Here is a 12,485-nt window from a genome sequence, read left to right as displayed (position 1 = left end):
CTCCTTCAGCCCAGCCAGCCCCAAGGCTGGGTGGGTGTGCCTAAGTCCCCTTCCCAGCAGGGCCTGCTTCTGCCTCTTTGCTGAGGGCCCAAGCAGAGCTGGCAGCTGTAGGCGCCTACACTCTCCATAAAGGCAAAGGCAGAATGCCTTCCTGCGCAGAAGCAGGCCCTGGGACACCCACCCTTAAGCCAGAGTGAAGTGTGGTCAGCCCAACCCCTGAGGCCACAGAATGACTCCTCAGTCACACAGTCCCAGGTGCCTCTGGAGATGCCAAGTAGAGCACTGCCACACACCTGGTATCCCTGCTTTCTGAGGGGGGATTCCCCACCTTGGGCAGCCAGGTCCTAGGGAGCCAGGCAGGTGCAGGGGACCCCACTTAGGTTCAAGGGAGGGACATCTTTGGCCATGGAGGGTCTGATGCTGGGTGATGGAGGTGAAAGTGAGGCAGCCCCCCTAGGCAGGGCAGCATAGCACAGAACAGAGTGGGGTGGTACTGGTGAGGGTCTGCCACCCCCATAGCTAAGGGAGGACAGGGACAGGGCAGAAAAGGACACACCCCGCAGGCTACAGATTGTGGAAACGTTTTAATTTGAGGATTCTTAGATACAGTGGTTAATCTATTGTCCACAATTCCTGACCAATCCCGAGGTGCTATGCTGAGAACACACTCTATCCCTGACATTAGCCACGGGGTCACATTCCAGAGTGCTCAAGTTACAAGATTCACATCTTTGCTAAGCCCAGGACTGTGGTACAAAGGAAACATTTCATTAGCTGAAGTCACTACAGTTTGCTAGAAACATCAATTACTTTAGGATACTTTAACTATAAAATATATTGAATTTTCATATACATTAACCATATACAGGTGTAACTAATGCTAAATGTAGTTCAGCCATTACAAAAGACGACTTTCCGGAGCAGCTACAAGGACACACTTGGCTGAATCCCCAGGTAAGGCCCTCTGAGTTATAAGTTGCAAATATCAAACCGAGAGCTTAGCAACCCGACAAAACGTACAGCTGAGAAAGCAATCAAGGCACTCAAACCTCAGAGCCACCAGTGCTGCCAGCTCTAGGGCCTTCCGAAGTCACCTCTAACATTGGAGATAGATTCCTGGCTGGCAGCTGGGGTCCTATGTGGACCAGAGCAACACCAAGCCTCTTCCTCCTGGGGCCCATGACCAGCCCTCTCTGTACTCCTTAAGCCTTTGGGGCCCTTGGTCTGTGCCTGAGCTTACAGGCACCCCGCTCTAACAGTGAGGGTACCTAGGCGGTAGGCTCCAGAGCACATCTGATAAATGCCCTACTCGCTGTGCTGGGGGCCAGGTCAGAGGGTAGGAGTGCTGGGCCCTGCCTCTCTGGACCCCCAACTGTGCCATCCTGCAGAACATCTAGGCTTGAGGCTGCGCCCTGGGCTCAGAAAGCCTCAGGATAAGGACTACAGACAGTGGTACCTTAAAAGTTCTGGGGTCAAGATACCACCAAGGGCCCATCCACCTGCCGCTTCTGGGGATCCCAAGATGTGGGGAACGGCATGTGGAGGCAAACGGCTGCCCCTGGGTAGGGCATACAGCACAGACAGGATAGGGGCAGATGCCACTGTGTCCATGAGCAAGGCTCTATCGCTGCTGCCTGGCCACCACAGCATGTGCACCCCCTGCCAGTGGTCCCAACTTGGCTTCACTGCATCCCCTTGGAGCCTGATGCTGCAGACATCAGCTTCTGACCCACATGCATCACAAGGGTCTTAAAACCAGTTCCAACTCAGCCTGATCTGAACTGTCTAATACTTTACAACGGGCTGGGCTGGGGAGAACAGAAGCCTCAAGCCAGCTGTGTACATAGTCCTATTTACAAGGAACCAGGACAAGAGAGTCACACAGGGCCTGGGTACATCTGGAAACCCAGCCAGTGTGACATGCTCATCGCTGGCCTGGCCCTGGCCCACAAGGCTGAGGCTGGTGCTCTGAGGCCTGCGCTTGGGGGAGGGCACTCCTGGGCCTCCTCACATTTTTAATGACAATAATGCAACAAAAACCTTTATATAAACAGTTTATTTACTCTAAACAGCAACACAGACAAAACGCCATATAAACACAAAGGAAGTGATGCGAATCAGATGCTGGCTGGCTTTGGATCTGAGGCTCAAAAGCAATACAACCCAGATTCTGAAGAGAACGAAGGTGGAGGGAGGGACTAGTGTGATTTTGTTTTCCACGCAGCCAGCGGGAGGCCAAGTGCAGCCCTATGGTGTGAAGCATGCCTGCACCAGAGAGGGAGCTAGCTCCAGGAACTTATCCAAGTATAAAAGTTTATCATTTTACAGCAGTTGAAATACTGACATCAATATTAAAATAAAAGCAAGTTTTACATAACAATCAAAAATACAAAAGACTGAAGGAAGAGACCCTGTATGAAAATCTGGGCAATTCAGCGAATCAAGAACTGTGTCCCCGTGGCGGCAATGGAAGATGGCACCCACCCAACCCTCCCCAGGTGACTAGTAATTGTACGGAGCAACTTTAGATTTCCAAAAATGTTGTAAACAAGTTCTTGCCAAACCAATCCCTTCCTTTTTGCGATGCCACAGGCCGCTGTTTATGAGGGTGCGAACTTCTTAGCTTGTGCTCGAACCCTTTTCTCATACTCCACTCTGTTTTGGCTGAGGAGGTCAAAAGAGAAGAGACACATTAGAAATTTGAGCAGTGGACCTGTACTGGCCAGAGGCCTTGCTCAGGAAGCTGGGGCCAGTGGCTGGAGCACCAACCATGACAGAAAGCAGCTGCCCAGGGAGTCGTGTGTGATGGCAAAGCCCAAGGGCTGCTGAGACAGGACCAGAGGGCAACAGGGAGGAAAGGAGGCCATGTCTGGTGGACACGGTGATAGAGGAAGGGGCAGCAGCCTCAGACACAGTGACCCAAAGCAGTTGCCCAGGGAGTTGTGTGCAATGGCAGAGCCCAAGGGCCACTGAGACACGCCCAGCGGGCAGCAGAGAGGAAAGGAGGCCATGTCTGGTGGGCATAGTGATAGAGGAAGGAGCAGGAGCCTCTCAGACAGTGACCCACTGGGCAACGAGGCTGCTCAGGACCAGAGGGGCCCTATAACCTGAGTCTGCGTTCTCAACTGGCCTTCAGTGGTTTCTTCTGAGACACTGTTGACTTTAAAAACATCAATTGGCTGGACTCAGTGGCTCACACCTGTAATCCTAGCACTCTGGGAGGCCGAGGTAGGTGGACTACCTGAGCTCACAGGTCTGAGTGAGATCCCGTCTCTAAAAATAGTCAGGCTTTGTGGCAGGTGCCTGTAATTCCGGCTACTTGGGAGGTTGAGGGGAACAGACTCGCTTGAGCCCATGAGGTTGCTGTGAGCTATGATGCCACAGCACTCTACTGTAGAGGGTGACAAAGTGAGACTCTGTCGCAACAAAAACAAACAAAAAAAGTCAACTGCTCCTAATTCCCAAAGTAGAGGATTTCCCACTAAGCCTTCAGCCCCAGAGGCAAAGAAGTGTGAGGCGGCTGAGTCAGGAGGTGCTCAGCCCCTGCCTTTTGCCGGGTAATAAGACCAGACCTGGACCTCAGCATGAGGCTCAGCCTGACAACAGCTGCCAGGGACGATGTGCAGAGCCCCAGTGGTGAGTGGTTGGTACTGCAGCAGGGGTGCAGCTCCTCAGCTGCACATTCATACAGCTCCAAGCAGGCCTGGCATGTCCCTGCATGTGTTCAAAGCGCCTAAGAAGCCAAACTGCTCTTAACCAAAGCAATGCCCTCCCCTAGATGGCACACTGTGGTCACCTGCACCCCAGGCCTGGGTCTGCAAAGGCACCAGGGTTAAAGGACAAGAGGGTCGACCATATAGACAGAAGGCTCTGAGGTGAGAGCAGACTCTGAAGGGCCTTGTCTGCCAGTGCAGAGGAGTGAGGGCAGAACCGCACACCAATCCTGGGACATGGGGTCAGGGCCAAGGGCCAGAACTGTGGGTGAAGCAGTTCTGGCCCTTGAACTTCTGGGACCAGGGCACCACCCAGCACCACCCACCCCAGACCCTGCTCCTAACCCCACGTGCAGCTCAGGCCACCAGGCAGGCCCAGGGCAGAGAAGCTGAGCTGGGCAGGTTCTAGAAGGAACCAGAGGAGCAGCCAAGCCCCAGCACTGCCCTTACAGAGTGTGGCCTAAGGACAGAGCACCTGCCAAGGCAAGAAGATGGCCCAGGTCTTCAGAAGCAGGATGACAGAGGGACCGGGCTCTTGAGCATGCTCTACAGCAAGTACATTTAACACAGACATTTGCAGGAGAAAGAACATTTTGTTTAAGTGAAAACAAGTGGTGTAGTCCAGCAGGCAGTGAGCCCAGGGGATGCAGGGCCATGAAGTCACACAGCTGGGACCTGCTGGTGCAGAGCAGTTATTACAGCATGGCCTGAGGTCAGCAAAATGGAGACCAAACAGACCACAGCCACTGAGGCACACCTGAGGGCCAGACAGGGGAGCGCCTCTGCCTCAAGGGCCACTTGGTCTCTTTGGAGCCACCAGCTCTGTTGCTGTCTCATAAGCATGCTGGCCAGGGTAAGTAGCCATGAGAGCCAACCGTCTGCAGGAGGCCCTGCCACACTCTCCTGTGTGGAACAAACGTGCCTCCCACAATGGTCAGCGCATAGCAGGCAACAGCATAGGGAGGGAGTCTGCCACTTCCCGCTAGGCTCACTCTGCTTAGTGGCAGCTCAGCCAACCGAGCAGGGGCAAAGGGACTGATCAAAGTTGGCCCTCAAGGAAGCTGGGCTGGGGCCAGAGCTGCTATACTTGGGCTTCTGAGCTTCCTGAGCCACCAGGGAGGGCTCCTCACCAGCAGCTCAGCCAAGGCATGAACCTGAGGAGAAATGCATCTCTCATGATGACCACTCTTGCCTCAGTCCTCCCTCCTGACCAGCTCCAGTTCAGGACGAGCCCCTTGGAAGGCACAGGTCTGCTATCCAGGTGGGATGGGCTGGTCCCATGGCCTACTAGGTAAGCCTGAGAGTGGGATAGCTGTCCTGCAAGCCCCTCTGGGTCCTGACCATGTGGAACCCAAGACTGTCTCCAGAAAGCGCTCCAGCCTGTTCCGTAGAGGAGCAGGGACCCATACTGGGTAGTTTCTGAATGCTGCAGATGGAGCATAAAATCAGATCTGCCAACCTAGCTTTTTGTGGACCCCTCAGACCAGGCTGGCGGGTAATGCCAAGGGATCCAGACACTGCAGGTGTGGGGTCTCTCCCTGGCACCAGGTTAACCATTCAAGTGCTGACTTATGCCAGGCTCTCTTCCTTGGCATGGGTGGGGGAGGACCACAGGGACACCCTGGCCGTAGCAGCACCTCCTAAGGTCCATGTGAGGTTCCCACTGAGCCTTGAGCACCACTGAGGTGGGTTGGGCCTCACCTACCACAGGAGCAGCAGGACAGGGGGAATAGGCCATGAGCAGCAGTGGGAGGGCCCACAGGACATGCCCCTTAGCATGGCTTCCCACCCTGGTGCTCAAGGGCCTTCCCTGTGAAGCTGACACAGGATCAGCCTGGCCATAGCACACCTGGGCAGTGGCCATGAAAACCCTATTCACCTTCCCTCTTGCTCACAGCAACGCCTGTATACAACATGCACTTGTCCAGTCCTGGACTTTCCTTCCACAGGGCCACCCTGTAGCCATGTAAGCTTGTATCCCCCTCCCCCAATGGCCTACACAGGACCAGTTGCTACTAACCAGTAAATCGTGTAGGCTTCTGCTTGAGCTGGGTCTTGGATATTTGGTTCATTTAGAAGTTCCTGTATTCCTAATAAGATCTGCATGAGAGACAGACACACACACACAAAATTGGTGTCAGGAGCATGATGGGGGCTCCTCAAGACATCAGACTTGGCTGTGGAGGCTGCCAACCCGCCTGCCCTGCAGGGGCCTGTGGGGCCCATACCTGTTTAATTGTGATGGCTGGCCTCCAGTCCTTGTCCTCCTCCAGGATGGACAGACACACCGTGCCTGAAGGGTACACGTTTGGGTGAAATAATGGTGGTTCAAATTTACCTGGAGGTTGAGGAAAGAAAATGCTTTTGGGGGGGCAACTGCAGTCCTGTACAGTAACAACCCCCTCAAGTTGCCCCATCCTCATGCTGGGACACCTGGCAGGCAGCCAGGTATATGACCAAGAACTTTAAAAAAAAGAAATAAGTCACAAGGTGACAGGAAGCAGAACAAGCACACACTGTGTAACAGTGGGGAACAAAGTCTGAGATGCACAACAGGCCCAGCTGAGACACAAGGCCATGTCTCTTTCCAGCACAGCCAGGCGGTCAGAGGACATAGACCACACAGGGTGGCCAGTGACACTTGTGGCTGTCCCTGCATCTCTTACAGCTAGGTGGGCCCAGGGAGGATGGGCAGCAGAGCCATGCAGAGGACCCTGGAGACAGACCATTCCATCCCCCAAACCATAGGCTCTTAAGACCCTGGATTCTTTATGAAAGAGCAGAAAAACTGCCATTAGCAATCCCACTCAGGGACTACCACCACAGTTGGCATTTTAGGACACTTCTTTTATCTGGACATTTCTCCTCCTTTCTCTTTATTTATATTTTGTTTTGAGACAAGAGTCTCATGCTGTCGCTCTGGATAGAGTTTCACAGCCATAGATAGCTCACAGCTACCTCAAACTCTCAGGCTTGAGCGATCCTCCCGCCTAAGCCTCCCAACTAGCTGGAACTACAGGCACCTGCCATAGTATCCAGCTATTTTTATAGTTGGGGTCTTGCTCAGGTTGATCTCAAATTCCTGAGCTCAAGCGATCCACCCGCCTCAGCGTCCCAGAGTGCTACAGTTATAGGCGTGAGCCACCTCGCCTGGCCCTTTCTCTTTATTTATAATCATCACACTTAAAAAAGCACAGCAAGTCCAGCAAAGCTGGATGAATCGTCAAGCACACCCACTGATACACACAGCTCCCAGAGGGACAAAGCGCCCACTGCCAGCACTGTATGTGACTGCCAGGACTTTATACACCATGGCACTGTCCACAAGGTATTCCTTGTTTTGACAAGGCCATGTGAGTCCATGGTGAGGGATAACCATGGTTTGCCCACTGTCCTGTAGGGGCTCACAGGGAATGACCCCTGAATGGGAGCCCTGCATACATGTGTGTTTCCATGCGAATATGCTAGGTTGTGAGGCATCAATGTTAAACTTAAGCTGTCACTGCCAGTTTCCAGGCCTGTAAGCTCCTGCTACCTCCAAGCTTCACTGACACCAGGTGGGGCCAGCCACGAATTTTAGTGGTATTTTAGGTGTTCCATGGCTGCCTGTGGATTGAGTCCAACCGCGTCTCTTGGCGATTGTTGAGTGTGGGTTCCTCCATGCACTGCCAGTCCCAGGTTGCTCCCCTGGAGAGAGCTTGTGTAAGTCCCCTGCCCATCTTCCCTCTGGCTTGCACAAGCTCTTTATGTATCCTAGACAAAGTCCTCTGTCAGTTGTATGTCTTGCAAACGCCTTTTCCCACTCCGGGCTTGCTTTTTTGCTCTTTTCATTATATCCTCTGGTGAACACAAGTGCCTAATTCTAATTTACTCTGATTTATCAATCTGGTTTCTTCTGCTAATAACCCCCACACGGGAAAGTATACAGCCCCCACCCCTGCCCAGCCACTCGCTGGCTTCCCTCCAAATGCAGTTGTCACCTCTTGACTTCTAAGTTTTTAGATCTGCTGTGCACTCAGGCTCTGTACACTAGTCCCCATTCTTCTATTCCTGACATGTGGGCTGTATCCAGCTCTTGGCTATCACAAATGAGGCTGCCACAAGCACACCTGTGTCTTTGTGGGACACGTGTGTGTCCAAGTGTTTATTCACTATAGCAGAACTTCTAGGTCCTGCAGTAGACATAAATTATAAGCATTAAGTTTACTTCAGCAGATAGCTTTCCAAAGACAAGTGTCCCAAACTTATATTCTCTGGTAAGTGTGAGTACTCCCACTGCCCTACACTGTCTGCTCTTGTGCAGTGTATTAAGAGTCCTGCTAGGGCTCCTCCATTCCCTGATGATGAAGTCAGATGTCCTTCCCTGTCCTTAACAGCCAGGTGGACGGCCTCTTCCGGGAAGCACTGTTTGGTGTCATGGTAGTTGATCTTTTCTTGATAGATTCCCAGGAGCTCTTGGTAAGTCAAGGGAAGTGCTGAGACGCATATATATTTACCTTTCCTCTTTCCCCTCACAGGTGCCTTTTGATGAAAATATATTCTTCCCTTCAATGCAGTTCAAATGGTCAATTGCACCCTATGGTTAGCACTTTCTGTTTTCCCTTGTTAGGAAATCAATGCCTATCCCAAGGAGGATTCTTCCTGAGTGTTCTTCCAAAAGCTCACCGTTCCTCTTCCCAGTGGGCACCATCGTCCATCCAGAAGGCAACTGTCTATGGTGGGAAGAAACTAAGTTTTCTCTTCTTCTATGGGGATATCCCACTGGGCCGGTCCTATCACATCCATGCCACTGCACATGCACGCCCTTCTGGATGCTCTGCTTTGCAGGCTGCCTCCGTCTCCACACCAACCCCAGAGTGTCTCAATCACCATGTCCCACCCCACTCATGGTTTGGGTTCTCTCCCTGGGCCATAGCTGGCCTTGCCCTTTGCATTTCCAAACACTGCCACACAGAGTAGCATCTGAATCTCTCTGAGTCTGCTTGACTGACTCAGGACCTGTGAATGAGCTCAGAGAACCAACATATATATAACGTTCCATCTTCCAAATGACGTGTGGCAAGCTTGGGCTGGCACTGACCTCTATCAGAAATGTTCTTGTTTCCAGTATAGAGCCCTTGAACCAATCTTTTGTTCGAGTTATTCCAAGAGATATGATGCTATTTTAAATAGTATAGTTTCAAAACTTTCCTTTGTTGAAATGATATGAAAATAGTTCTATATATTCACTTCTTATATGTGTACAGTAACCTTAAGGGACGGTGTGTCTGCACAGGCCTACCTTTCACAATAGTCCGAGAGGTTTCTTTCCCTTGCCTTGCTGAACTTGCTTGGATTCCAGTCACTAAGCAGAAGCAGTGAAAGCAGCTTTGCTTGTCCCATTCTTACATTTTCCTCTTAATTAAAGCAATACCTCTATGTAGCAAAAGAAATTCAAACAGCAAAGGGCAGCTGAAAGTGAAACCCGTCTCCATCATAGTGTTATCCAACTGACAGACTTCACCTTATGGGAACTGCCACCACAGTGGAAACATCCTTCTGCTGTGACCCACCAATCACCTCAGCAAGGAATCACACTCAGCCTTGGCCTCACCCAGGCCAGGTGCTCTTCTAGGTACCTGGAACATGTTGACTAGTTATCTAACCACTGCTGTTGATTTCTAGCTATAAGAGGGTGGAGGCTTACTGCCCCCCTCCTGAGTTTTCCTAAATTGCATTCAGACCATTATTTAGCTGCAGCCACTATTCCAAACATGGCCTCAGCCCTTCCCTCCCACTTCTGAGGGTGCAGATGCAGCCACAAGTTGGATATGAAGTTTAACAGATGACAAGCAGGGAGGAACAGGTCAGGGCAAAACAAACCCTCAGAGGGCAACAACAGTGGTCCTTTTACACGTCTGTCCTGTCCAGGGTTGTGGGTTCCAGGTCCATGGTTTCATCATCAACCACCACTAAAGGTCCAAGCAGCGTTGGCCTGGGATCCTACTGGGGCTCAGCTGGGATCTGAGACTGAGTCTACTTATTATAAGCACCACCCACCTCCCTGGGGCTGGAAACAGACTCAAACCTCCAACCTAAGCTAGGAGTAAGGTTTTTTTTTTTTTTTTTTGAGACAGAGCCTCAAGCTATTCCCCTGGGTAGAGTGCCGTGGCATCACAGCTCATAGCAACCTCTAACTTCTGGGCTCAAGCGATTCTCTTGCCTCAGCTTCCCAAGTAGCTAGGACCACAGGCGCCCACCACAATGCCTGACTATTTTGGGGTTGCAGCTGTCATTGTTGTTTTGGTGGGCCTGGGCTGGATTTGAACCCGCCACCTTAGGTGTATGTGGCTGGAGCCTTAGCCACTTGAGCCACAGGTGCCGAGCCTAGGAGTAAGGTTTGAGGCTGGGATGCAAGGCCGGTTATCTCCTCCCAGAACCACTTGTGCCTCCCCGGACAGAGTAGTGACACAGCCAGGATGCCCAACCGTGCTTTTACTTACATTTTGGAGGTGAGGATGGGTAATCATCTTTGAAGAGCATCCGCAGCTTGAACAAACCTCCTTCCCACGGAGTCTGCGGGAGAAGAAACTATGATGAGGTATGCCATTTGCCTGCTATGATCCTACTAGAAAAGGACTTGCTTTTGCTGCACAACACCCAGGACCACCAGGATGCTGGGGGGCCTTCTCAAATGTCTTATAGTCCAGAATGCCCCCCCCCAAGGAGCAGTCCCAGAAAGTGAGCCGCCAGAAAGAGCCCTCTCAGGGCAGGAGCTGGCTTCAGAGATAGGTCGGTCTTTTGAGAGGCTAGAACACGCAGGGGGGAGCTGTTGTGCTCCCTTTTCCCAGGGACATTATGCCAGGCCCCACCCTCTGGCCTGGACCCCTGCTGCTCCACAGTCTGACACTCCTTCCAATGTCCCTCAGGGAAAGGGGACAGCAATGGTGCATCTGCCTCACCTTAACACAAGGGGCAAGGATGGCCTACTTGGACCCTGAACAGAGCCCCAAACAGATGACAAACCCAAACCACGTGTGAGAAGAGGTGGTGCTATCTGGGTGCCAGGCATAACCCAGACGCCTTTTTCAAAGGTCAGCAAGGAAGAGCTGTCCTGTCTGGAGACAATGCCTGCATGTGAAGGATGCCTGGGCCCTTAAGCAGGGTCCAAGGTGGCCACAGTGGCCTGTGACTAGCAGGCTCTCCAGAACATCTTTCTGCTCAGGCTGGTTCACACTGCACACCCAGCTCTATGAGCCTCAGCATGGCAGTAACCTCCTGACTAAGAAGATACCTACTTCAGACCGCTCCCCATGCCTGCCACGGATCTGTGCTCCAAACCACACAACAGGGTCTTGCATGCCCTGCCTAGGTCTGCACCCACAGATAGTCAGCCTGCTTCCTTCTTGGTTAAAACTGCCCCCCTGTGGGATTACCGTTGTCACCTCAACCCTGCCAGTACCTTCAGACCTCTTGTTCCCTGGGGTGGGGTGAGGTCAGAGCTGAGGATTGGCTGTGACTGTAACCCCTGACAAATGTGAGTGTCATAGAGAAATGGCATCTGAATCTTTCCCAATAGTTCTGCCTCCTTAATCTTTTGTTAATCACCAACAAGTGGGAGTGGTGGCCCTTACCCCCTTCTTTCCTGGAATGGCGCACTCCCAGTTCATGAGGTTCATTGTGCCATCGGGATTTTTTGTCGGGACAGCCACAAAACCCTGAGAGAAAACAACCAAAAGAGCACATCAGCGCTAGGGCATCTTGTTCACTTGAGGCCAGAGAACAAGCCTATTCAGCTGGGCCTGCCACTTTCAATGTAGGTTGACTATCCACTCTGCTGCACACAGAAACAACCGTCTCCTTACAAAAGGGTGGTCTTTTCTCCAGGCTTTCCTCTCTTGGGCAAGTCTGCTGAGGGCGATCCCCGACATATTTAAAGTCCCTGGAAGAGACAAGAGGCAGAACGTGGGGTTAGAGGCACAGACACCTGGGGTCCTTCTGCCCACTCAGGCCCACACCTGGCCTGGAGCAGGTGGTTTGTTTCCCATGAAAGCTCCAGCCCAGCAAAGACCATCCTCCTAGCTGCTGCCCTGCCTATGGGGAGCCTGGGCTGGTGTTGCACCCCATGGGACTCACCATGGAAGGTGCCAGAGGTAACCTCCCAGAACACCCTGGGGGTTATGTGGGATGTCTCCCCTGTACCCCACCCCATCGCTAGGCTCTGCAACACACATTGTGGCCCCTGATCTAGTGAGGAGACAGAGGGGCTGGGTCACAGTTGATGGTCATGGACCTGCAGCAGCTTTTTTCCACACACTGGGTTTGGGTTAGAGTAACTCTGCAGGGACATTTGGAGCACTGGCTTGAAACCAGGGAGGGCAGGAGATGTGGGGTTCCCAGCTTCGAATTGGGGCTCACAGTTTAGCTTCAGTCCTGGCCAGGAAGGAAACAAAGTTACAAGAACTGCAGGGTGGCTGGGCGTGGTGGCTTATGCCTGTAATCCCATCACTCTGGGAGGCTGAGGTGGGTGGACTGCTTGAGCTCACAAGTTTGAGACCAGCCTGAGCAAGAATGAGACCCTATCTTGTTACGAGGTAGGACACCATAGCATTCTATCCAGGTGGACAAACTGAGATTCTGCTCAAACAAAAAAACAATACAGTTCCTATGGATAGTGACCCACAGGTTGAGAACCGCTGCTTTAAAGCCTGGTGTGATGACTCATGCCTGTAATCCTAGCAACTTGGGAAGCTGAGATGGGAGGATTGCTTGAGCTCAGGAGTTCAAGACCAG

General features: G+C 52.2%; 1 protein-coding gene across 2 annotated transcripts in view; it reads right to left on the bottom strand.

Moving 5' to 3' along the window:
• Positions 1-569: 569 nt before the first annotated feature.
• UBE2I (ubiquitin conjugating enzyme E2 I) overlaps positions 570-12,485 on the bottom strand; it is a 15,616-nt gene continuing 3,700 nt past the window's right edge. For both annotated transcript variants that reach the window (XM_003790766.3, XM_023513783.1), the window contains exons 2-7: positions 11,558-11,634; positions 11,327-11,410; positions 10,196-10,268; positions 5,942-6,051; positions 5,734-5,813; positions 570-2,664 (exon numbers count right to left, since the gene is read on the bottom strand). In XM_003790766.3, the coding sequence (XP_003790814.1) occupies positions 2,601-2,664; positions 5,734-5,813; positions 5,942-6,051; positions 10,196-10,268; positions 11,327-11,410; positions 11,558-11,623 (477 nt within the window). In that variant the 5' untranslated portion in view covers positions 11,624-11,634 and the 3' untranslated portion in view covers positions 570-2,600. The remainder of the gene's footprint in view (positions 2,665-5,733; positions 5,814-5,941; positions 6,052-10,195; positions 10,269-11,326; positions 11,411-11,557; positions 11,635-12,485) is intronic.

This window comes from Otolemur garnettii, unplaced genomic scaffold (assembly GCF_000181295.1).
Source record: "Otolemur garnettii isolate 467f Iridium unplaced genomic scaffold, OtoGar3 scaffold00044, whole genome shotgun sequence".
NCBI classification, from domain to species: Eukaryota; Metazoa; Chordata; class Mammalia; order Primates; family Galagidae; genus Otolemur; species Otolemur garnettii.
Note: the sequence above shows the minus strand (reverse complement) of the source record. Positions and strands in the feature narration are given on the sequence as shown.